Raw genomic sequence first — 25469 nt, forward strand, 5'->3', positions numbered from 1 at the left:
GATGTCTAGATGTTTGTTTCTTTTGTTCCTCGTTTTTACACAGTTTGCATGGTTTACTGATTAATTATTTTGTCTAATCTGACTACTTTTTTCCAGAAACGAGTAATCGAATTGCTATTAGATTACTAAAGTCGTTACTATTTCCAAACCAGTAATCAGATTAAAGTAATTTATCCAAGTCACTGTGAGTTACTATTTTAGTCATTATCCTTAGTAAAAAATAAAATATATATATATATATATATATATTTTCTTTCTTCTTGCGGCTCTGGGAGTATTTTTTCAGGAAATATTTTTTTTAATTTCAACTTAAAATGTCAGGAGATACATTGTTGACATTACTGTTAAAAATGCACTTCCAATAAAGTGTGTGTTGGCAAAAACGGCTGTCATTTCTGTGTGGAGGCGGCGGGGGTGTTGTCGGAAACTGCTGAATGTAACTAATAAAGCAACTTGTAATCTTACTTAGTTACTTTTAAAATCAAGTAATCTGTAAAGTAACCAAGTTACTTTTTAAAGAAGTAATCAGTAATCAGATTACTTTTTCAAAGTAACTGTGGCAACCCGACCCCAGCCCTAAACCCCTCCCACACTGTGACGTGAGCAAATCAGGTAACACAGTTGAAAACGTCCCTCTGTTTATGGCCACGCCCACTGATGTGGTAACACTTATTACTAACCTGCAGAGACATATACTTGCAGAAATCTTCCCCATTAAGGCACGTCTCTTGGACTAGACAGTAATACTCGAGCTAGGCAGTGTTTGGCCCACAGTGACTTGCAATATATTTCTTAGCATCACTGATAAAAGGAAGGCAAAAGCCTTCATGGTAAAATGGTAAAACAATAAATAAATGTAAACAATAAACAGCTTGCATATAGGACAAATAACTGCCAATAACTTGAAAATATGGTGCCAGACAATATTAAAAAAAAACATAAATAGCAATAACCATGGATCAGGTTGTCCTGATAAAGACACACACAAAGTATTCATTCTCACTCGAATCTGACTGAAATGCACAGGAATACATCACATTTGGACGCCGTGCCACATACGGAGTAGCCGTTTAAGTTAAAAAGTGTTCATGCATCCAAAGCTCAAATCGGTCGGCGCCCCACACAGCCCCTGAGAGACTCTCCATAGCTAATGAATGCAGGGATGAAAAAGAAAAAGGTGAAAAAGGTGACACTTTTGATAGATACTGACCACTGCAGACCGGGAACAGCCCACAAGAGCTGCAGTTTTGGAGATGCTCTGACCCAGTCGTCTAGCCGTCACAATCTGGCCCTTGTCAAACTCACTCAAATCCTTACGCTTGCCCATTTCTCCTGCTTCTAACACATCAACTCTGAGGACAAAATGTTCACTTGCTGCCTAATATATCCCACCCACTAACAAGAGCAGTGATGAAGAGATCATCATATTATTCACCTGTCATAATGTTATGCTTGATCGGAATAAATATGTTAATTCTTGATAGCCACAGTATTTTCTGTGCCTGAATCTGTTAGACTGTGTTCATACCCTGAGAGCTGTGTGACGTCTCCTCGTCACTGTCTTCCTCCCTCCGTCCTTTCTTTTTTGTTTTGCGGATTCGGATCTCTCGGGCATTTCCACCTCCACTTCCTTTCACGCTCCCACTGCCCTCTGAGAAGCAAAAAAATCAACAGCCATAGTACTCAAAACTCTGCAAAATTAGAAACACTAACTGTAAACTCGACTGTTACTCTAAGTATTATGACATTAATGAAAAATAAATAATTCATTTAATTAAAACTTTTTTTAGATTGTAATAATACTACATGTGAATCACCACCAAATGGTGCAAAACCTTTACAGAAATGTAGTTATTTTTTAAATCTATTTCCTGAATAGTTAAGATCAAACACTAAAAAATAAAATCTCAAAGAAATGCTCAAATGACTGGCAGCAACAGAACATTAAACACTAACAGATCTCTCAAGACCTTTACTCACTACTAGAGGTCGACCGATAGTGGATTTTACCGATGCCGATAGCTAGGTTGGACCACTCTTGCCGATAACCGATTAATCGACCGATAGTTTTTAAAAAGCTACTAGATTAAAATAATAATAATTACAAATTAATCATATTTACATATGCAATTCTAAATTTCATATGTAAATATGAATATATTAAATATATATTTAATATGAATATCTTAAAATGACAAGTTCTAACAGAAAAAAATCTACAGAAAATAACTAAAACATTACTGTGTAATAATAGTTGAGCAATACAATTATCTTAATCATTCATGTTAGTTCATGGTGCATAAAAAAGGTTAACAAATAAAACTAACAATGAATAATACTTCTACAGCATTTATTAACCTTACTTTATGTTACAAATTGGATATAATGTATTATAATGGATTACTGTATTATATTAAGAGTTATTTCATATAAATCCAGTTTGCTTTTTTAAAACACTTGACGGTTTTCTTATCAAAATAACAAAATATGTATTGAAATCAAATGCGTTTCTGATGTGTTTATATTTCTGTCGGATGAATGACCGTACAGTTTGGTTTCTTACATCACTAGTTGTTACATCGCTTTAACTGCGCTTGAGGTAAATGTTACTGCTAATGTTAGCGTCCTGTCAGCCTCGACGACAAAGCAAAGTACATCCATACTGCTGTTCTTTCGCTGCTAAAGCATCTAGTCACCAAAAAAATACTTTAATGATTTGGCAACATGTACTGAAGTGTTCTGTATTCATACCGTTTCCCTTTCGCTGTTTTAAACGCGCGTCAGATGTGTCACCACGCTCTGTGCAGCGTGTGCTGTGAAGCGCGCAGCCTCACGTGTCCTCACGCGTTAATGTAAACAATCAGTGATAGTTTTTCATTTGGCCTCTAGAGGCCGCTCTCGCGCTATATAATGCCAGCAGACCCTTCTAAGAGCTTTCGTAGGCTACTGTGTAATGACAGCAGCCTTCTCAGCTGCTCCCGCAATGGACGTAAACCGGAAAAACTATCGGTATTGATTTTTGACGATAACCTTTTTGTTCCACCAATCAGCTATCGGTGCCACTTCTACTCATTACACAGTACATATTGGGAATTAACAGAGGTTTAGATGATGTTTTACTGAAAATAATAAAGTTTGAAGTCACTATTATGGTGATCAGTGTTTGCTTTAGTTGGGACTTTTAACATTAGACGTTTTACTGGCTGCTTAAACGGTTTCTAAAGCACAGTTGTTATGGCATTAAAAAGGAAAATCTGATCAGATTTTCCCTTGTATTTTTCAACAGAAGTGTGTTTTGGAAACAGTTTAAGCAGCCAGACAGAAAACAATGTTAAAAGTCAAGAGCCTGATCACACTGATCACCATAATGGTGACTACAAACAAAACATCAACATCTAAACCTTTGTTTATCTTAATAAGAACTTTAGTGTGGAAGAAATGTATTGTAATGAGTGGAGATAATCTGTTGGGATTTAAAGGGTTTCTGTATCGTCTTATTTTGTCACCATTGTGCTGACATGTAGAGCATGTGCTTTATATTAACGGTTACCTGCAAGAGATTTGCATTTATATTTGCATTACAGTAAAAGTGTTTCATTATAATAATTCAAGGAGATACCTGTAAAATAAGTGTCTTTCTGTTAAAACTTTTATTGAAAATGTTTTTGCATTTTATTAACATTAGGATACTTTACAGGTTTTTTTTACCGTTTTTTTTTTATTTTTTTTACAGTGTACACTGGCATATAGATGACAACAAAGCAACAACACTTATTTTATATAGGTCTTACAAGTCAATCAAAATCATCTGTTTTTTTCTGCACTACTTCAGTTATATCCGAAATATACTTTCTTTACCTGAAGCCTTCTTCCGCCGCTCATCTCTTTTCTCTTTCTTTGAAGAGGATGAAGTCTCCAGTAAAACAGACGCTTGTTTGACATCCTCCTCAGTTATCAGAAACACAGGGTTATTCTTCACTTCCTATTGATAAAGCAGAGAAGATAAACACATCCAGTGACGATCGCTGCAAACATGTTAGACTATATGCATGCTATTATGTGCCAGCCAGAAACCACAACCCCTTTTAAAGCCAGTGTATTCACATATGTGCTGATTTCCTGCTCATGTGTTGATGCATTAGATATCATACATCTTGTTGGATCCATTTGTCAACAATGGACAATGAACAAAAAGACCATGTGGTCCAAGTCAAGTCAAGGTCAAGGTCAAGTCTCAGGTCAGTTGTTTCACGAGTCCAAGTCCAGGCACAAGTATTTTTTTTTTTGCGACTTAAGTGCGACTCGAGTTTCCATCTCTGATCAATTATTTTGTTTGTTTTGTTTTATTTTTTTAAGACAAAGTCATACAGGTCTGGAACCAGTGTTACTATACTATTATAAACTACTTTATTATATATTTTGAAATAGTTTTTATTTTGATATTTAGTTTTCCTTTCAATTTTAAAGGTTTTGTAATTTTTTTTCATACTTTTTTAATTTTACTCTTTTGGTTTGATTTATTTTTATTTTAGTTTGAATTTAAGCTCAGTTTTAGTCTTAATTTACAGTAATAAACTTATTTCGATTAACTTTTTCATTTAATATTTCTATTTTTAATTTTAGCTTTATTTCAAATAACAGAAATAATTGTGTGATCAAGTCTCTATAGAAAATGTGGACTAAACGGCTCAATGCATAGGGATTCATTTTGCAACGCTTTTAGTGGTAGTTGTGTAACTGGCAATGGAGGGACAGAAATTGCTCAGATTTAACCTGCTGGGTGCCACAAAGACAAATTTCAGTGCATTTCTGACACCATACATGTCTGAGTTCTGAGTCTGGTTATCCTGTAAATGATATAAATGAAATATTGAATTTATTTGAATGGCCAGTTGAATGTTAATTGTACAAAAGGCAAGAAGTTAAAGAGTGTTTCTTCTTTATTCATAGAAGCCTTATATGTGCCAAAACAAATATTTTGACAATTTGTACAGATATGTACAAACAAATATTTTGGCAATTTGTTTTGTCATGGTTCATGTGTGCAATAAACATTACACTTCATGAGAAAATCGTTGCAGAGAATCGTGATATCAATTCTAAGCTAAAAAATTGTTATTCATATGAAAATTCAAAATTTTCCCAGAATCGCGCAGAGCTAATATCAATGCACTCTGTAATATCTTTCATAAAATAGTTGAGAATCATCTTTAAACAAAGTTAAAACCTAAAAATTAATTGGTAAATGAAAAAAACAAAACACATTGTTTTTGCCTATACGTGTCATTTCCAACTCATTTTATTATTTTTTATAAATGCTATGCTATGGCCACTTACGAGGACATAGCATAACATACGAATAAAATAACACATTTTTAAAAAATAAAATAAAAATCCATTTGTTTCTTTTGCTCTAAAAAAATGAATGACATGGAAAAATACTAAATTCAAAAGGGGCTCAGGAGGTCCAAATATCTTCATTTGTGCTCTGAAGATGAACAAAATAGTATTCGGATTGATTACATTTAAGTATTTTACATAAAAACAACAGATTTAATAAGGTAATAATTATAAAGGAAAACAATGCCCCAGTGCTTCCAGTTGCAGGGCAAGCTCACACACACACACACACACACACACACACACACACACACACACACACACACACACACACACCTTCTGTGCTTTATGTTGCATGATGTCTTCAAATAAAGAGAGGCATCCGCTGATGAACTTTTCGCTGACCACAGAAGTGGAGAGAAGCCTGGCACTGGACTGCACATTCATGGCCCTCAGCACTTCATTCAGCAGGATTCCTATATCCTCCTCAGACAGACTGCTTGGGAGCATTGGCTAAACGAGAAGAAATTACCTCGTAACATTTGTGGATATATTTTTCCTTTGTAAAGAAAAGAAAAGCATGACCGCACCTGTAGGTCAACCCAAGCGGCTGAGCTGATGGCCTCCTCCACTGACGCCTCGAGCTGATCTACAATGGTTCGGCCAACACACGCGGATTTGAGAAAAAGCAATTTGCTGGACTTAAACCTCTTCTTTATGTAGCTGATTGGATCAGGTATTCCCAAACGGGTCAGGGCCTCAAACTCTGCAGGAGAAAAGACAACTGGGCTGAGAAGAGCTTTAGGGATTGTTCTCTTTAGGGAACAATCCCTTTTTGTTTAAACCTTTAGGGATTGTTCTCGGGTCAATATAAATTAAGCTTTACAAAGCACAGGGAATTATTTTGACGCATCTCTGATTTAAAAACAAAACAAAAAAGCAAAATGCTTGAGTTGAAAATGCATTAACGGTTCACAATTTGGCTTTTAAACCCTTCAGAGAACAGTCAATATTAGTGTAATACGATATCTGCTAATTTAGATTTTTCTAAATAAACTAATTAATAAAAAATAAAAAAATTAAATGAACAGTTATGCCACAAACGTGTTTGGCAAAGCTTAACTTAATTCAGGTCAAATTATATTACAGAATTTGGACAAAACTAACATTAAAATGGAAATTGGAAAAACAAAAGGGAATTTTTTGGGAAAATACAGAATTTTTTGGGGGGAAAAAATTTGACCAGTTGATTATTTTGACTTAATTCAGATAAACTGATCACAAGTGGTCAGCATGAGACATTAATATATACCAACAACTATTACCACGTCTCAAACGTGTTCTTATAAAGCAGTCAACATTAAGGTTAGGTAAGGTTCAGTGTGCATAATGTGTAAGCATTAGTAGAGCAGTAGGCTTTTACTGTAGCAACACACGATAAATACAAAAGAAGTGTGTGTTGTGATTTGCACTTAAGCATATTCACACTTCAGTCCTTCAAATAACACAGATACTGACAAAACAACTATAATCATAATTTCTGACTGTTTTTTTTAAATCAGCCACATTGTTTTTTCTGGGTCCCTATTTCTCTCCCGATACTGGAAATTGTAAATGCATAAAGCTAACTTTCCAAAAACATAATTCAAGATAAACATACCTAAATATCCATTCTGTTTGAGGAAGGAGTCAACCCAAGTGCTCTGGGCTTTGGAGTAGATGTCAGGAATGTAGATGGCTTTATCCTGCTTGCCTCCCACCACAGAGCCCTTCAAACGGCCACTGCTAACCAGCTCTTCCAGCACCGCTGTTAAACGAGCACACACACACACACACACACACACACACACGTTTTTTGTGACATATGGGGACATTCCATAGGCGTAATGGTTTTTAAAATATAAAAAACGTATTTTCTATCCCCTTACACTGCTCCTGCCCATAAACCTACTCAACACACACACACACACACACACACACACACACACACACACACACACACACACACACACACACACACACACACACACACACACACTTTTTTGTGACATATGGGGACATTCCATAGGCGTAATGGTTTTTAAAATGTAAAAAAACGTATTTTCTATCCCCTTACACTGCTCCTGCCCATAAACCTACTCAACACACACACACACACACACACACACACTTTTTTGTGACATATGGGGACATTCCATAGACGTAATGGTTTTTAAAATGTAAAAAAACGTATTTTCTATCCCCTTACACTGCTCCTGCCCATAAACCTACTCAACACACACACACACACACACACACACACACACACACACACACACACACACACACACACACACACACACTTTTTTGTGACATATGGGGACATTCCATAGGCGTAATGGTTTTTAAAATGTAAAAAAACGTATTTTCTATCCCCTTACACTGCTCCTGCCCATAAACCTACTCAACACACACACACACACACACACACACACACACACACACACACACACACACACACACACACACACACTTTTTTGTGACATATGGGGACATTCCATAGGCGTAATGGTTTTTAAAATGTAAAAAAACGTATTTTCTATCCCCTTACACTGCTCCTGCCCATAAACCTATACTCCACACACACACACACACACACAATAGCTGTCTATATGCACAAATGCAGAAAAGAAATGTTGTGTAAAAGGGCAAACTTCAATACTTACAGTATAACAGATTCTCCTGAAAACCATAGAGGTTTAGCAAGTTGTTGATCTGCGTAGGCCTACGGATGGAAATCACAACCGTTAATAAACTAGAGGAATCAATCTTTAAAGACAAAAAAAGAGGAAAAGGTAAGTCAGACAAAAAAAGAGAGTAGAGAAAGGGATAGTTCAGCCAAAACCCAATTTTTCCCATTATTTACTCCCCCTCAAGTGATCCTAGGCAGGGCTCGGCATTAAGCCTTTTATTGTGCTTGTCCTTCGGAGAAGTAAATCGGTCTTTTTTGAAAAAGTGCTTGTCCGGAAAAGAGTATTTTTTGTGTTGTAAATATGATTTATTCTGAATCCGTATTCTCACCTGTTTTCGATTAGCTTTGTCAAATTAAAATGTGCATATTTGTGATATTTTTACCTTTTATAAAGGGCATTTTCCCCCTAATCTTATTAATAATAATCATAACAAGCAGCCATTATCGGGGCCAAGCGCAAAGAAGAAGACAAGACATGCCAGCATGGCTGGAAGTCTCAAGCCAACTGCAACAATGAGCCATTAAGGACCTATTAAGTTGATTTTAGGCAAAATAGCAGTCAAATTTTAAATACAGTCAATAATAATGGTTTAATGGTTTATCACTTTCGACCAATAGGTGTCACTGTTACGAAACTGATGTGGTTTAGTCAGATTGAGATGACAATGACACATGCAAAGTTTGGTGTCAATATGTCAAAGCATTGCAGAGATACAGCCTCAAGAGTAATTTTTGCATCATGGCTCAACTCTGTTGCAGTGGTATATGAAAACTGTTTTGTCTATCAATCCGAAATCCATAAGTATTTGTCAGCATGGTCTGAAGACGATACGGATCAATTTTGGTGAAAATCGGACAAACGGTCTAGGATGAGTTTGAAAAAGTAGATTTTTAACAAATAACAAGACGGAGCACAGATATGTTTGCAAAATATGGCAAAATTGGTATCCATCTTCTCGGCATGAGCCAATGAATGTATTATGACCAGTCTCATTACAATAGGCTAATTTAATCAAAAGTTATTCGCATTTCTGTACATTTTATTACAACTTTTGACCACAAGGTGGCGCTACCCCGAAACTTTTTGAGTATCTTCAGGACATGGAGCGGAAGACACATACCGAGTTTTGTAACGATACGCTAATGCATTCGTAAATTATAGCATTAGCATTTTAAACCATAATACTGCATTGAAGTCAATGGGAATTTCATGTTTTGTTTTATTATAGCGCCACCAAGAGGCACAATCCCACCAATTTTTTTATGTGTCCTCGTAGTGAGCCCATACATATGTGTGTCAAGTTTGGTGAAAATATCTCATTTTGTTTTGGAGTTATAGACATTTATATGAAAAAACACGTAAAAAAGGACTGACACCTGACTTTGATTGGATTTTACTACCCCTTACTATCAATATTTTGAGATTTGGGCATTAGCGTATAGCTATCGACCTATGTTTCCGAACTTCTGAGGCTGGTTTCGTCTCGATCGGACTAGCGGTTTCGAAGATATCAGCAAATGTTTTTTAAGCACTAAATTACAACTCTGCGCAAACCATATGCCGAAACCTGGCAAGTCTGGTATCGTTGGAGTCGGCAAGGATTCAGGAGACCAAAAAACACACTCCCATCAAAATATGTCAACCACACCCAAAGTTATAAGCGTTTGAAAAAAAAAATTCTCCACTAGGTGGCGCTGTTTCGAAACTTCTCAGGCTACTTCAGGGCATCGTGGTGATGACCCATACCAAGTTTCATAACAATCTGTTCATGCGTTCATAAAATACAGCATTTTTGCACATAATTCAAAATGGCCGACATCCAAAATGGCCGACATGGTAAAATTGGATATCAGTCGACTCGGCATGACGCCCTGAATCTAATGAGACCAATTTTATGATTTTTGGATAAACGGTTCAGAAGTTATAAGCCAAAATAGGCATTTTTCGTATCTCCGGACAGGTAGGTGGCGCTGCGCCGAAACGCTGCATGTTGCTTCAAGTCATGCTTGTGATGACATGTACCAAGGTTGGTTTGAATACGATAAAGCGTTGCGGAGATATAGCCTTTAGTGTGTTTTTGCAACCTCCACGTAAAATTTGTTTGTGCGTTTATTGAAAACAATTGGACGAATCAACTTGAATTCCATAACTTTTTGTCAACATGCTCTGAAGATGATCTGTTTCAATTTTCGTGAAAATCGGAGCAACGGCCTAGGAGGAGTTCGAAAAAGTAGGTTTTTCAGAAAATTCAAAATGGCGGGAAAATTTGCATACCGGAAAATGACATCATAGGGTGAAATCGAATCGGCTTGAGCCAAGGAATCCGATGAAAAAAGAATTTTGTTTCTAGCCCTTAGGGGTCAAAAGTTATAAGCATAAATATGAGTGAAACTTTGGACAGGTGGTGGCGCTAGAGGGATTGAGTTAGAGGCACCAAATTTGCTATAGTGACAGCTCAGACTGGCCTCTATGAGTGTGCCAAATTTCACAACTTTTTACCATACGGTTCTATGGGCTGCCAGAGACTCCTATGGCGGAAGAAGAAAAAGAAGAAGAAGAAGAAGAAGAAGCAGAATAATAAATATAGCTGCAAGCAGCCATTATCGGGGCCAAGCGCAAAGAAGAAGACAAGACATGCCAGCATGGCTGGAAGTCTCAAGCCAACTGCAACAATGAGCCATTAAGGACCTATTAAGTTGATTTTAGGCAAAATAGCAGTCAAATTTTAAATACAGTCAATAATAATGGTTTAATGGTTTATCACTTTCGACCAATAGGTGTCACTGTTACGAAACTGATGTGGTTTAGTCAGATTGAGATGACAATGACACATGCAAAGTTTGGTGTCAATATGTCAAAGCATTGCAGAGATACAGCCTCAAGAGTAATTTTTGCATCATGGCTCAACTCTGTTGCAGTGGTATATGAAAACTGTTTTGTCTATCAATCCGAAATCCATAAGTATTTGTCAGCATGGTCTGAAGACGATACGGATCAATTTTGGTGAAAATCGGACAAACGGTCTAGGATGAGTTTGAAAAAGTAGATTTTTAACAAATAACAAGATGGAGCACAGATATGTTTGCAAAATATGGCAAAATTGGTATCTATCTTCTCGGCATGAGCCAATGAATGTATTATGACCAGTCTCATTACAATAGGCTAATTTAATCAAAAGTTATTAGCATTTTTGTACATTTTATTACAACTTTTGACCACAAGGTGGCGCTGCCCCGAAACTTTTTGAATATCTTCGGGACATAGAGCGGAAGACACATACCAAGTTTTGTAATGATACACTAGTGCATTCTTAAATTATAGCATTAGCATTTTAAACCGTAATACTGCATTGAAGTCAATGGGAATTTCATGTTTTGTTTTATTATAGCGCCACCAAGAGGCACAATCCCACCAATTTTTTTATGTGTCCTCGTAGTGAGCCCATACATATGTGTGTCAAGTTTGGTGAAAATATTTCATTTTGTTTTGGAGTTATAGACATTTATATGAAAAAACACGTAAAAAATGACTGACACCTGACTTTGATTGGATTTTACTACCCCTTACTATCAATATTTTGAGATTTGGGCATTAGCGTATAGCTATCGACCTATGTTTCCGAACTTCTGAGGCTGGTTTCGTCTCGATCGGACTAGCGGTTTCGAAGATATCAGCAAATGTTTTTTAAGCACTAAATTACAACTCTGCGCAAACCATATGCCGAAACCTGGCAAGTCTGGTATCGTTGGAGTCGGCAAGGATTCAGGAGACCAAAAAACACACTCCCATCAAAATATGTCAACCACACCCAAAGTTATAAGCGTTTGAAAAAAAAAATTCTCCACTAGGTGGCGCTGTTTCGAAACTTCTCAGGCTACTTCAGGGCATCGTGGTGATGACCCATACCAAGTTTCATAACAATCTGTTCATGCGTTCATAAAATACAGCATTTTTGCACATAATTCAAAATGGCCGACATCCAAAATGGCCGACATGGTAAAATTGGATATCAGTCGACTCGGCATGACGCCCTGAATCTAATGAGACCAATTTTATGATTTTTGGATAAACGGTTCAGAAGTTATAAGCCAAAATAGGCATTTTTCGTATCTCCGGACAGGTAGGTGGCGCTGCGCCGAAACGCTGCATGTTGCTTCAAGTCATGCTTGTGATGACATGTACCAAGGTTGGTTTGAATACGATAAAGCGTTGCGGAGATATAGCCTTTAGTGTGTTTTTGCAACCTCCACGTAAAATTTGTTTGTGCGTTTATTGAAAACGATTGGACGAATCAACTTGAATTCCATAACTTTTTGTCAACATGCTCTGAAGATGATCTGTTTCAATTTTCGTGAAAATCGGAGCAACGGCCTAGGAGGAGTTCGAAAAAGTAGGTTTTTCAGAAAATTCAAAATGGCGGGAAAATTTGCATACCGGAAAATGACATCATAGGGTGAAATCGAATCGGCTTGAGCCAAGGAATCCGATGAAAAAAGAATTTTGTTTCTAGCCCTTAGGGGTCAAAAGTTATAAGCATAAATATGAGTGAAACTTTGGACAGGTGGTGGCGCTAGAGGGATTGAGTTAGAGGCACCAAATTTGCTATAGTGACAGCTCAGACTGGCCTCTATGAGTGTGCCAAATTTCACAACTTTTTACCATACGGTTCTATGGGCTGCCAGAGACTCCTATGGCGGAAGAAGAAAAAGAAGAAGAAGAAGAAGAAGAAGCAGAATAATAAATATAGCTGCAAGCAGCCATTATCGGGGCCAAGCGCAAAGAAGAAGACAAGACATGCCAGCATGGCTGGAAGTCTCAAGCCAACTGCAACAATGAGCCATTAAGGACCTATTAAGTTGATTTTAGGCAAAATAGCAGTCAAATTTTAAATACAGTCAATAATAATGGTTTAATGGTTTATCACTTTCGACCAATAGGTGTCACTGTTACGAAACTGATGTGGTTTAGTCAGATTGAGATGACAATGACACATGCAAAGTTTGGTGTCAATATGTCAAAGCATTGCAGAGATACAGCCTCAAGAGTAATTTTTGCATCATGGCTCAACTCTGTTGCAGTGGTATATGAAAACTGTTTTGTCTATCAATCCGAAATCCATAACTATTTGTCAGCATGGTCTGAAGACGATACGGATCAATTTTGGTGAAAATCGGACAAACGGTCTAGGATGAGTTTGAAAAAGTAGATTTTTAACAAATAACAAGATGGAGCACAGATATGTTTGCAAAATATGGCAAAATTGGTATCTATCTTCTCGGCATGAGCCAATGAATGTATTATGACCAGTCTCATTACAATAGGCTAATTTAATCAAAAGTTATTAGCATTTTTGTACATTTTATTACAACTTTTGACCACAAGGTGGCGCTGCCCCGAAACTTTTTGAATATGTTCGGGACATAGAGCGGAAGACACATACCGAGTTTTGTAATGATACACTAGTGCATTCTTAAATTATAGCATTAGCATTTTAAACCGTAATACTGCATTGAAGTCAATGGGAATTTCATGTTTTGTTTTATTATAGCGCCACCAAGAGGCACAATCCCACCAATTTTTTTATGTGTCCTCGTAGTGAGCCCATACATATGTGTGTCAAGTTTGGTGAAAATATTTCATTTTGTTTTGGAGTTATAGACATTTATATGAAAAAACACGTAAAAAATGACTGACACCTGACTTTGATTGGATTTTACTACCCCTTACTATCAATATTTTGAGATTTGGGCATTAGCGTATAGCTATCGACCTATGTTTCCGAACTTCTGAGGCTGGTTTCGTCTCGATCGGACTAGCGGTTTCGAAGATATCAGCAAATGTTTTTTAAGCACTAAATTACAACTCTGCGCAAACCATATGCCGAAACCTGGCAAGTCTGGTATCGTTGGAGTCGGCAAGGATTCAGGAGACCAAAAAACACACTCCCATCAAAATATGTCAACCACACCCAAAGTTATAAGCGTTTGAAAAAAAAAATTCTCCACTAGGTGGCGCTGTTTCGAAACTTCTCAGGCTACTTCAGGGCATCGTGGTGATGACCCATACCAAGTTTCATAACAATCTGTTCATGCGTTCATAAAATACAGCATTTTTGCACATAATTCAAAATGGCCGACATCCAAAATGGCCGACATGGTAAAATTGGATATCAGTCGACTCGGCATGACGCCCTGAATCTAATGAGACCAATTTTATGATTTTTGGATAAACGGTTCAGAAGTTATAAGCCAAAATAGGCATTTTTCGTATCTCCGGACAGGTAGGTGGCGCTGCGCCGAAACGCTGCATGTTGCTTCAAGTCATGCTTGTGATGACATGTACCAAGGTTGGTTTGAATACGATAAAGCGTTGCGGAGATATAGCCTTTAGTGTGTTTTTGCAACCTCCACGTAAAATTTGTTTGTGCGTTTATTGAAAACGATTGGACGAATCAACTTGAATTCCATAACTTTTTGTCAACATGCTCTGAAGATGATCTGTTTCAATTTTCGTGAAAATCGGAGCAACGGCCTAGGAGGAGTTCGAAAAAGTAGGTTTTTCAGAAAATTCAAAATGGCGGGAAAATTTGCATACCGGAAAATGACATCATAGGGTGAAATCGAATCGGCTTGAGCCAAGGAATCCGATGAAAAAAGAATTTTGTTTCTAGCCCTTAGGGGTCAAAAGTTATAAGCATAAATATGAGTGAAACTTTGGACAGGTGGTGGCGCTAGAGGGATTGAGTTAGAGGCACCAAATTTGCTATAGTGACAGCTCAGACTGGCCTCTATGAGTGTGCCAAATTTCACAACTTTTTACCATACGGTTCTATGGGCTGCCAGAGACTCCTATGGCGGAAGAAGAAAAAGAAGAAGAAGAAGAAGCAGAATAATAATAATAGGAACACTAACGATTTCAATAGGTGCCTCCGCACCTTCGGTGCTTGGCCCCTAATAATAGGAACACTAACAATTTCAATAGGTGCCTCCGCACCTTCGGTGCTTGGCCCCTAATAATAATAATACTTTTATTTGTACCTGTGCTCTTCCTACCTGTATAACAAGTAGGAAATATACATGAATTGTTATCAGTTCGCACTGATTTGAATCTGAATTTGAATCTGAATTATATATAGATTAATCCTCATTAAAGATACTGAAGTTATTCAGTCAAGAGCAGAGCATATTTAGTGAGCAATTACTTTTGTTCTTTGCATTGTCATTATAAGGGGTTACTGTCCCTTTAAAAGATCTTCCGCTGTCGCACATGATGCGGATGTGAGATGCTTAAGGCGCAGCTACAAAACTTACCAAACGCGTGACTGTCCCGCACCTGCTCCTCTTCAGGAAATTACATTCGCCGTCCCATTGATCACGGTATTTACACGAGGGTTTGGGTTTTTTGGCAGGAGTGTCTTCCGTCTCCATCGTTAGTTACGTCCATCATGCGTCTCTGTTTAGTTTTTCGTTTTTTCCCGTGTCGTCACTCGCCATCTGACCTCACACACTAACACGGCCACCAGTACTGTGGGCTACTGCAGACGGCAGTTATCGTGAGGCTAGTACAGAGCTCAGATTGGACATGTTTTTGGTTTTTTTACTCCGGTATTATTATTTTTTAATAACGCAGGTTAAAATACGGGACATTTACGGAAAAATACGAATACGTGAGGACGGCGGGAAAGAAGGGTAAAATACGGGACTTTCCTGGCCAAAACGGGATACTTGACAGGTATGAATATTGCCTCTAAAATGTAAGAGACTAAATGCTGTTTAATTGCTTATGGAGCTGTCATCTGAAATCAGTGTCATTTTCAATCGTGATGATATTCAGGAAAACAGCACATTTGGTTGTGCGATGTTTAACTGTATCATATGTTATAAAGATAAAAACTTCACATTTTGAATGTTTACCGCAGTTTCTGTGTGTGAGCGGCGCACATTTGTTTCGATTTCTCCTCGAGAGCATGCGTGAGCTTCAACAGCGCGACCTTATTACTGTCAGTTCATTACTTTTATCCACTATCGATCGCCGCTTACACTAAATCAATGCAGAATCATTCTTGCATTTTGGTATCACGCTAGTTATTTTTAGTTATTGGCGTTTTAATCCGCGTGTCCGTCAGGCAAATCAAATTCTCTTTCACTTGCCCCTTTGAAAAATCCACTTGTCCTGAACAAGCGTTAATGTCGAGCCCTGCTAGGTGTACATGACTTTCTTCTTTAGCCAAACACAATCAGAGATATTAAAAATATTCCACGCTTTATAATGGGAGTGAATAGTGCCTTGTTGAATCCATCCCTCCATCATTAAAGTAATCCATTCCACTCCGGAGGGTTAATAAAAGGCTTCTGAAGCGAAGCGTTTTTTGTAAGAAAAATACTTATATTTATAACTTTATAAACTATAAATCACTGGCTTCCAGTAATGTTGGTCACCGAGTCTAGTTCCAGCTGAAGAATGACTTCTGACCCGACATGACGTAGGATGTAGTCGTAGTGTAAACTCAGGTGAGAGTCCACGCCCAACAAACTCAAGCTCCTCCCACATTTCTCTTTAAGAAGTCTCATTTTAGACTAATTCGTGCCCGGTGTTTTGTTTTGTCACGTTTGTCAATGCGTCATGTGTGAGGTCAGAGGTCACTCTTCAGCTAGATTCACATACGGCCATTACCGGAAACATTAAGTATGTTTTCAATCTCATGTTTTGGGTTAGTGGACTATCAATGGAGGGACAAAAATCTCTCAGGTTTCAATACATTTGCATTTTGAAGACGAGCGAAAACCTTATGGGTTTGTAATGAGTAAAACAACAGAATTTGAATCTAATCAACAGCACAGGAGAAACTCACACCCAGCATTATCTGGCCCATGATGCAAGCCGCTTACCTTGTGATGCCACTGAACAGACCACAAATGCGCGCTTTGTGTCTAGCGACGAAAGCTTGTGTGAAGATCACGCCCCTGCTGTACTGATCCATCTGGCCCTGGATGGATTTGCCCAGCCGCGCATTCAGCTCCTGCAGAATGAACATGTTGAACCGTTAGAGAAGGCAGTCGCTTTATCGGTCTGAAAGACCTTTTCATTACACAATACTTCATGCAGACTGGACTAACCTCAGTGAGAAAATCTCCAGGTAGGTCATAAGTTTTGCACAGCTCTGCGATGTTCACCTGCCCAGCCTCCTGTAGTTTATCATTCACCTCCTCAGCAAGCCGATCCAAGTATGTTCTTTACAGCAGAACAGACATTTAGGACAGTAAATTACATAACAATCAGTCACCTGTGAAGTCAGCTAACACACTGATAGAAGTGTGGTAGTCAAGACCACCTAAACCGAGACCAGGTCTAGACCAAGAAAAGACTAGCCTGGATGCCAGCCGAACTTAGCCCCGCCCATTATTTTTTTAGGTCGGGTGGTTCGGTCTGGCCTCGCTCCATAGAGGAGTAATTGAGACTGGTCTCGAGAGCAGTGCTGATCCAAAATCGCCCCCTAAACCTTCATTCACTATTCCCTACGATAGTCCACTAATACAGTTCACGTAAAGAAGTGAATGCAAACGAGTGAGTTTGTACATCGGCTGTACACTTGTTTTTGCAGTGCATTGTGGGATTGAATGAGTACACTCAATGACGTCCACTATGGTTTCAGACACCTCTACAAATGGCTGTCCCTTCAAATAATGCCCTATTTGAGGGTATAGGGTATTTATTTTTTAGATTCAGCCCATGACTACAACACGACTGACGGGCATTTTCAAAAGTTTTTCCCTAAAACACTTTTAAAAAAACATCTCAGACTCACTCGTCGATCAGCTGACCCAGTATGAGCTGTGTGCCTTTGTCTGATTTGGCGATTTCACTTGCTCTGCCCTCCACATGGACCAAATCAACATTGATGATCTGTAAGAAATATTAAAGAACGCTTAAACATGTATTCATATATAATATCCCATTTTCTATACAAGATTGATATGAAGACTGGACACCAACCTTCTGAAGGTCCACAACATTAATCCTCCCTTAAATCAGGAAGCAAACGGTTAGATTCAGGCATTCTGTAGCTGTTATTCAGTGACATGCATTACACTAACCTCGCTGCATATGGAGCTCATCGCGCATTTCCCGGATGATCTGTGCTGGAGTCACGTACTCTTTCCCATCCAGAGTGTGAACCACTTCCAACTTCTTATCCAGCACCAGATTGGCCACAATCTCAATGCAGTTCCTCTCAGATAACCTGAATTCAACACACACACACACACACACACACACACACACACACACACACACACACACACACACACACACACACACACACACACACACACACACAAATCAATTCTACGGAAATCAAGTGTTATTTCTTATCTTACTCAAAGAAATGGGGAATTCTGTGTAATGGGACTCCCTTTTGTTAAAATAGTGTCTGTGAACATTAAATAAAAAAAATCATGTTTAAAGTATTTAATCATATAAATAATATTAACATCTAATACTTTTGTTTAGTATGAGCCTGTGATTAAAATTCAGTGTTGGGTGTAACTAGTTACTAAGTAATTTAATTTATTTTGAATATAAGGGATTACTCTTATTAATTCTGTAATTTAATTACAGTTGCTTCTAATGCAACTTAACTAAATACTATGTATAAACTTTAAAACAATTATATATATATATATATATATATATATATATATATATATATATATATATAATACAATAGTAGAATTAACATTAAAATTTAAAGTCTAACTTTAAAATGAATGTTTTTATGAATCCGTTTCACATTTGTAATACTTTGGACAGCTAATAAGAATAATTGATGTAGTTTTAGATTACATAATTGTATGAATTAAAAGAGCCGTTTCCTGTCTATTTATGAAGCAATTAACTGGTTGATATAGGATTTAGAAAGTAATAAGTAGTTAAATACTTTTTGGAGAGAGTAATTTGTACAGTAATCTAATTACATTATTGAAGATGTAAATAGTAACTAGATATTAATTAAATTTTTAGAGTAACTTACCCAACACTGTTACAACTCCTTGTGTGAGCTCCATATTCTCACTATAGTATAACATAATTACTATAACTGCTTCGTGTATCAAATATGATACAAAACTTACTTTTATTTATTTATTAATTTAAAATATATGTATATATTTTGTCTATAGATTACGCTCTATTGACTTTTATTTAATACACACAGGCTTTACAAAGTGAAGACGTGACACGGTGTTGCTTTGATAAACAAAATGGAACAAATTATGATTTCCATACACATACTATGGGCTCCCGTTTGATTGACGCTGGAATGTATGGATAAAAACATGTTATCTCGATCAGTTATGACGCGTTATACACTCTTGATAACCACCGATGACGTTATAATGCGCGACAGGTAATCGTGTCGCAGGAGCCGAGTCATCAGTTTTATAATATTCAGTGGTTTAAAAATCTTGTCAAGTCTGTAGTTTATTGTACACAGCTTATTACCGAGACGAGAAATAAACAATAAACTATGGTCGGGATGAACCGCGCCGTTTAGTGATTGTGTTTATCTTGCAGAACAACAACAACAGCTCGACTTTAACGTTACCTCTGTACAGTGTCTGCAAACTGAGCTCTCTGGAAGTCCGCAGCCAGTCGCCGGATCTCCTCCCAGTCGGCCGCCATCACAACACTTATATTTGCACAACTGTTCTTCTTATTTTACCAAAGCATTTAATGAATTAGTTCCACACAATCTCACGCTAAAACTGCAGCTGTACAGTCTGACCACACTGAGGAAAAGACACGTAAGGCTCCAGTAGAAGTCCGACGGAAACACACAAGGGACAAACGCTTTTCGGAGCGCGTGAGTTCGTATGCACATTTCAAAACAAACATTTTATTTTGTACTTATTACCTTCAAATATAGTCCATTAATATTAATACCAGTCCAAATATTAATTTCATTTATGTATCTTAGTGGAACCTCAAACTGAATTCGTATTCATTATTATCAATTAATAATCTTAATTATTTATATATTGATTTAAGCTATCAGAATTTAATCCTACTTTTTGGTCATAGAAATAATATTTAGACCTAAGAACATATTTTTGTTTAGGTTGAGTCTGTGATTAAAATCAATTTTCTTCCTTAGTTCTTCATATATATATTATGAAGTGAATAACACTGATGATCTCTTCATCACGGCTCCTGTTAGTGGGTGGGATATATTAGGCAGCAAGTGAACATTTTGTCCTCAGAGTTGATGTGTGTGAAGCAGGAGAAATGGGCAAGCGTAAGGATTTGAGCGAGTTTGACAAGGGCCAGATTGTGACGGCTAGACGACTGGGTCAGAGCATCTCCAGAACTGCAGCTCTTGTGGGCTGTTCCCGGTCTGCAGTGGTCAGTATCTATCAAAAGTGCTCCAAGGAAGGACCAGTGGAGAACCGGCCACAGGGTCATGGGCGGCCAAGGCTCATTGATGCACGTGGGGAGCGAAGGCTGGCCCGTGTGGTCCGATCAAACAGACGAGCTACTGGAGCTCAAACTGCTCCAGAAGTTAATGCTGGTCCTGATAGAAAGCTGTCAGAATACACAGAGCATCTAAGATTGTTGCGTATGGGGCAGACACGGTGCCCATGCTGACCCCTGACCCCGCCGAAAGGTGGATCCATGGAGGACCCACCTTGCAACTCACAGAACTTAAAGGATCTGCTGCTAAAATCTTGGTATATACTGTATAGTTAGCATAGCACATCTTACATTTTAATTGATTAAAGTCTTTCATATTTCCATTAAATTGTAATGCATTCAGTGTTTAGGAAGAAAACTGTTTTTAAAAGCAACACATTATGTACAGAGAGATTTAGAAGTGAATGCCGACATTCACATCACAATGCACTTAAATAATATACTGTAACTTCTACATGAAGACATTTGCAAACAGGAAGCTCCCATTACTGGTGAACAGTCACACAGGCATATTCTATAAGTTTTAAATTGTTTAAATTTTCCCAAAAATTAGTTAGATATCATCACACATTATTTGGCAAACCTGGACACTAGGGGTCACCAAATCTCTTTCAATGACTGGACATTCATTTCTCATGTGGTCAAATCATTTTTGCACAATGCTAGCTTTAAACCTTTCCTAAAATAATTTCTGCATGTTCATAATGTTATTAAAAAACAGCGATTCCGCAAAGACAGCAAAATAAAAAAAATACTGCTAAAATCATTTTAAATGTAATTTAAATTAATTATATATTTTTAAATAATTAATTAAATCAAGAACATGGTTAAAGCAAATGATACAGTAAGCGAAATACCTTTAACATCAGTTAAATACAATAACATGAACTAACAGTGAAAAATTTAAATTAAAATTAAAAGTTGTATCAGTTAATATAATTTAATGGACCTGAGCTGACATGAACTAACGAACAGCAAAATATTTTATTTATTTATGTGTTTTTAATTAAAGTCCATCATAGCCAATCCTTTTATTCCTCAATAACCAGGGGCGTCGGACTGGGGGGGTAAAGGGTACAGAGTCAGGGGCCCTTAGAAGTCAGTTTTCTATACATACATATATACGTTAATCAGAGTGTGGCTTATTTTGTTTACGTTTTAAGTGTTTTTATGATAAAAAATACAATACCCCGCCCATTGGTATCACTATGGTATTTGATACGGGGCCCAGCAAGATGGTTTGTCCCCAGGGCCCAAAACTTGGTGCTATGCCGCTGTCAATAACAATCAAGTTTTTTTTTTTTTTTTTTTAAAAGGTCTCCTATTCATATCACATTCTGGCTAGAACCTGCATAGCTTCAGTAGAGCACCAGGCTTTGGCCATGGGACGCTACAGAAAAACAGATGTGTTCTGTCTTGATAAAACGGTCCTTATGGAGAGGCAGCAAATCCTGAGTGGCTCAAAATGCCCCTCAGAATGAGATACCACCTGCACTGCATTACAGTGTATTCAAACTATAGCAACTCTCTCCCATATATTCAGCTGGTGTGAAAACACCAACTACTGGCCTCACGAAATAATGTTCCAAAGGCAATAAAGTTTTTTCTAAAAAGGTCTCTATTTCATGTAACTGCAATACAGGCCTGGGAGTAAACCCCTAAGACGTGCCTACCTAAAGCATCCTCTAATAAAACTCATCTTTGATCATTAAAACGATAGATATTTAAGTGTTTTTTTCCAATGATTTTTTTCATGCCTTAAAATAGCTTCAACGTAGCACTACACCCTTCTTTTAGTATACGCGTAATCATGAATATGCAAATAAGCCCCGCCTCCACTCACTCGAGAGCTCAGAAATACATTCGGCCATCTGCGTTATCTTCTGTAGTAAATTCTGCACATAACAGTGATTAATATGATTATCATTTTGCTTGACTACATTATAAACAGCTAATAATGTGCTAATGTTACACAAACCATGTTCCCGTTTTCCGTCTCGATTGCTTTGGTCATCATAGAGCGTCCGTCAGTGGAAAAAGGCATAGAGTTCATTATATACACTCACCTAAAGGATTATTAGGAGCCCCATACCAATACTGTGTATAAAGAAACACACACACACACACACACACACACACACACACACACACACACACACGCACATGTCTTGTTTCCATGTTTTATGGGGACTTTCCATAGGCGTAATGGATTTCATACTGTACAAACTGTACATCCTATCCCCCTACACTGCCCCTGTCCCTAAACCTACCCATCACAGGAAACATTCTGCATTTTTACTTTCTCAAAAAAACTCCTTCTGTGTGATTTATAAGATGTTTTCCTCATGGGGACCTAAAAATGTCCCCACAAGGACAAGGATTTCGGATATTGCCATCTTTGTGGGGACATTTTGTCCCCATAACGTAGGGATTACCAGGTCTCTCTCACACACACACACACACACACACACACACACACACACACACACACACACACACACACACACACACACACACACACACACACACACACACACACACACACACACACACACACACAATTAAGATGTCAATATAATGAAAGCACCAGAAATCAAAATACACATCATATTTCTGTAGTTGCCTTTTAATTAGGAAGAGTATAAAACAACACCCAAAAAATATACTTTGCTTTAACATATATACATATTACACATTTTATGATTGTCCATGTTGTCACCAAACGTGCATCGCTTGCAGCGAATCTGAATAATAGTGGGTGGCCATGGAGAGTCCCACTTCAATATTGAGCCCCGCAATGACATGTAGAAGAAAAAACTAATATCATGGCCACGAATTTAGGAATTCATTCCCATGACTTATTGAGCTGTGGCCATCTTTTGTTCATTTGTTCACTTGTACTAATTTATTCCCTCATTTTAGTTCTATTGTGGCCTTGTTATACTAATGAATTCCCTCAGTTTTGTTCCAATCTGGCCATGATTTAACTAAAACAACAGAATGATTACTACAATGTGGCCATGATTTAACTTAACTGAGTGAATTAAGTCATGGGAACAATTTCTTAATTCGTGGCCACGACGTCCTGTTTTCCCTCTGATTTCCAGCGCAGGGCTCCGTACTTCAAGACAAAGTTCCTGTAAACTATTTTAAAGCTCCACAAAAGCTTTGAGGTTTGAGGTGGGATGGCAAACTTTTCACAACATCTGTTCGCTAATACTGGCTCATTATTGAGTTGTGTTGAATAAACTGCAGCATCACTGCATGATGGACAAGACACACTTCACACTTCTGGCTCTGTTTACTCCTGGTATTGAGATGCGTTTTGGTGGATCGGATCACAATTAGCCGAAGGAGACTCATTCCCGTTTACTCCTGGTGTTTAATCCGTCTCTTTTGTCCACTTTCAGCACTTCTGTCCTGATTTCTTCGAGATGAGGGTCTATGGGCGGGTAAATGTTTGGGCTTTTTCAGATCTTTCAGTCTAATGGATGAAATAAGCTCACGCAATTTACATATGAACGCGACCGGAGACCATAAAACACGGAGAGGATCAGCTGACAGACCAGCCGAACGCTGTGAGTGTGTGTTAGAAATCAGGGATGGTGAGAGAGGTTTTTCATCTTTAAACCAAACTTGAGTCCAAACCCAAACCTATAATGTTCACACATTAGGGGCGCTATTTAAAGATCTGAGTGCTTAGTCTAAAGCGCATGGCACAGGTGAGTTTAGGGCGCGTCCAAATCTACTTTTGCTAGTTTGACGGGAAAAATGGTCTGCGCGTCGGCTCATGGTCCAAAAGGGTCGTCCCTCATCTCTTAATGAGTCAGGGGTGTGTTTTGGGCATAACGTGCAATAAACCAATCAGAGTCTCATCTCCCTTTCCCTTTAAAAGCCAGCTGTGCTCGAGCCATGACGGATTCACTATTGACATGAGGAGAAACTGAACACTTCTCCAGAGGAATCCTTTTATTTTTAAATATATTTGGCATGTGTGTGTTAGGGCTGTCAAATAAAAATTAGAGTTTCGAATATTCTGTGTTGTTAATTTGATAAAGGCAGAAAAAACAGTGAGGACTCGGGAGTCAGAGAGAAAATGGTTGCGTATACAATGTCATTTCATTTCAATAAAAGATGCAATGCTTGATTTGGTTTACATTTGCTTGTTGCACCCTCTTGTGGACAGGAGACAATACAGTAATTTTTCACTCTGACATTAAGAATTCAAATGTTGCTAATATTTAAGAATTAATTCAGCCCTTTTGACAGCCCTAGTGTGTGTGTGTGTGTGTGTGTGTGTGTTGCGCACCCCCTATAGGCTCATATCACTAACACACCCTTTAAATAACACAGAAATACTGCACTATTGACTTTAGAGCAGGTGTGTGTTGGTCAATAGTCAGTGATTTTCAGTTCCTCACAATAGCAACGCTCCAACAATGCTCCTGAACACACCTGGTTTAGACCAGACGCCCATGGCGGAAACACACACACACACTATGTCGTTAGGCGGAGAGTAGCGGGTCTTTTAGAGGCTGTTTCAGTGCATCTGACCTCATGAGTGTCACTACAAAAGCAATATGATCAAATGCGTTTTCGACTACCACTGGAAGTAGTCGAGAGTGCGCTTTAGACCTCCTTTACACCTGTATTTGGCATCGTCCACTTGTGATCCGATCGACCAAAACGCATCTAAACACCAGGTGTGAACAGGGTCTCATATGAATTATAGTGATGATGCCTCATTTAATGCACTGCTACTGCAAACAGGGAGACTCCTCTAAAGCGCCAACACTTGTGCGAACACTGCAAAAAATGCTCTTCTTATTTAGTATTTTTTTCTTGTTTCCAGTCCAAATATCTAAATATTCTTAAATCAAGATGCATTTACTAGATCAGTAACATTACATAAGATATTTTTTCTTGTTT

The 25469-nt window shown here is 37.9% G+C and overlaps 1 protein-coding gene across 1 annotated transcript in view; it reads right to left on the reverse strand.

Annotated features, from left to right (window-relative positions):
- The window catches only part of ufl1 (UFM1-specific ligase 1), a 33034-nt gene extending 13129 nt beyond the window's left edge, over positions 1–19905 (reverse strand). The window contains exons 1-12 of the mRNA XM_067416717.1: positions 19675–19905; positions 18167–18312; positions 18066–18094; positions 17878–17975; positions 17189–17303; positions 16961–17091; positions 8046–8104; positions 7001–7147; positions 5931–6106; positions 5677–5853; positions 3859–3982; positions 1529–1651 (exon numbers count right to left, since the gene is read on the reverse strand). Of these exons, the coding sequence (XP_067272818.1) occupies positions 1529–1651; positions 3859–3982; positions 5677–5853; positions 5931–6106; positions 7001–7147; positions 8046–8104; positions 16961–17091; positions 17189–17303; positions 17878–17975; positions 18066–18094; positions 18167–18312; positions 19675–19751 (1402 nt within the window). The 5' untranslated portion in view covers positions 19752–19905. The remainder of the gene's footprint in view (positions 1–1528; positions 1652–3858; positions 3983–5676; positions 5854–5930; positions 6107–7000; positions 7148–8045; positions 8105–16960; positions 17092–17188; positions 17304–17877; positions 17976–18065; positions 18095–18166; positions 18313–19674) is intronic.
- Between the last annotated feature and the right edge of the window lie 5564 nt (positions 19906–25469).

The sequence above is a fragment of the Pseudorasbora parva genome, chromosome 15 (assembly GCF_024679245.1).
Source record: "Pseudorasbora parva isolate DD20220531a chromosome 15, ASM2467924v1, whole genome shotgun sequence".
NCBI classification, from domain to species: domain Eukaryota; kingdom Metazoa; phylum Chordata; class Actinopteri; order Cypriniformes; family Gobionidae; genus Pseudorasbora; species Pseudorasbora parva.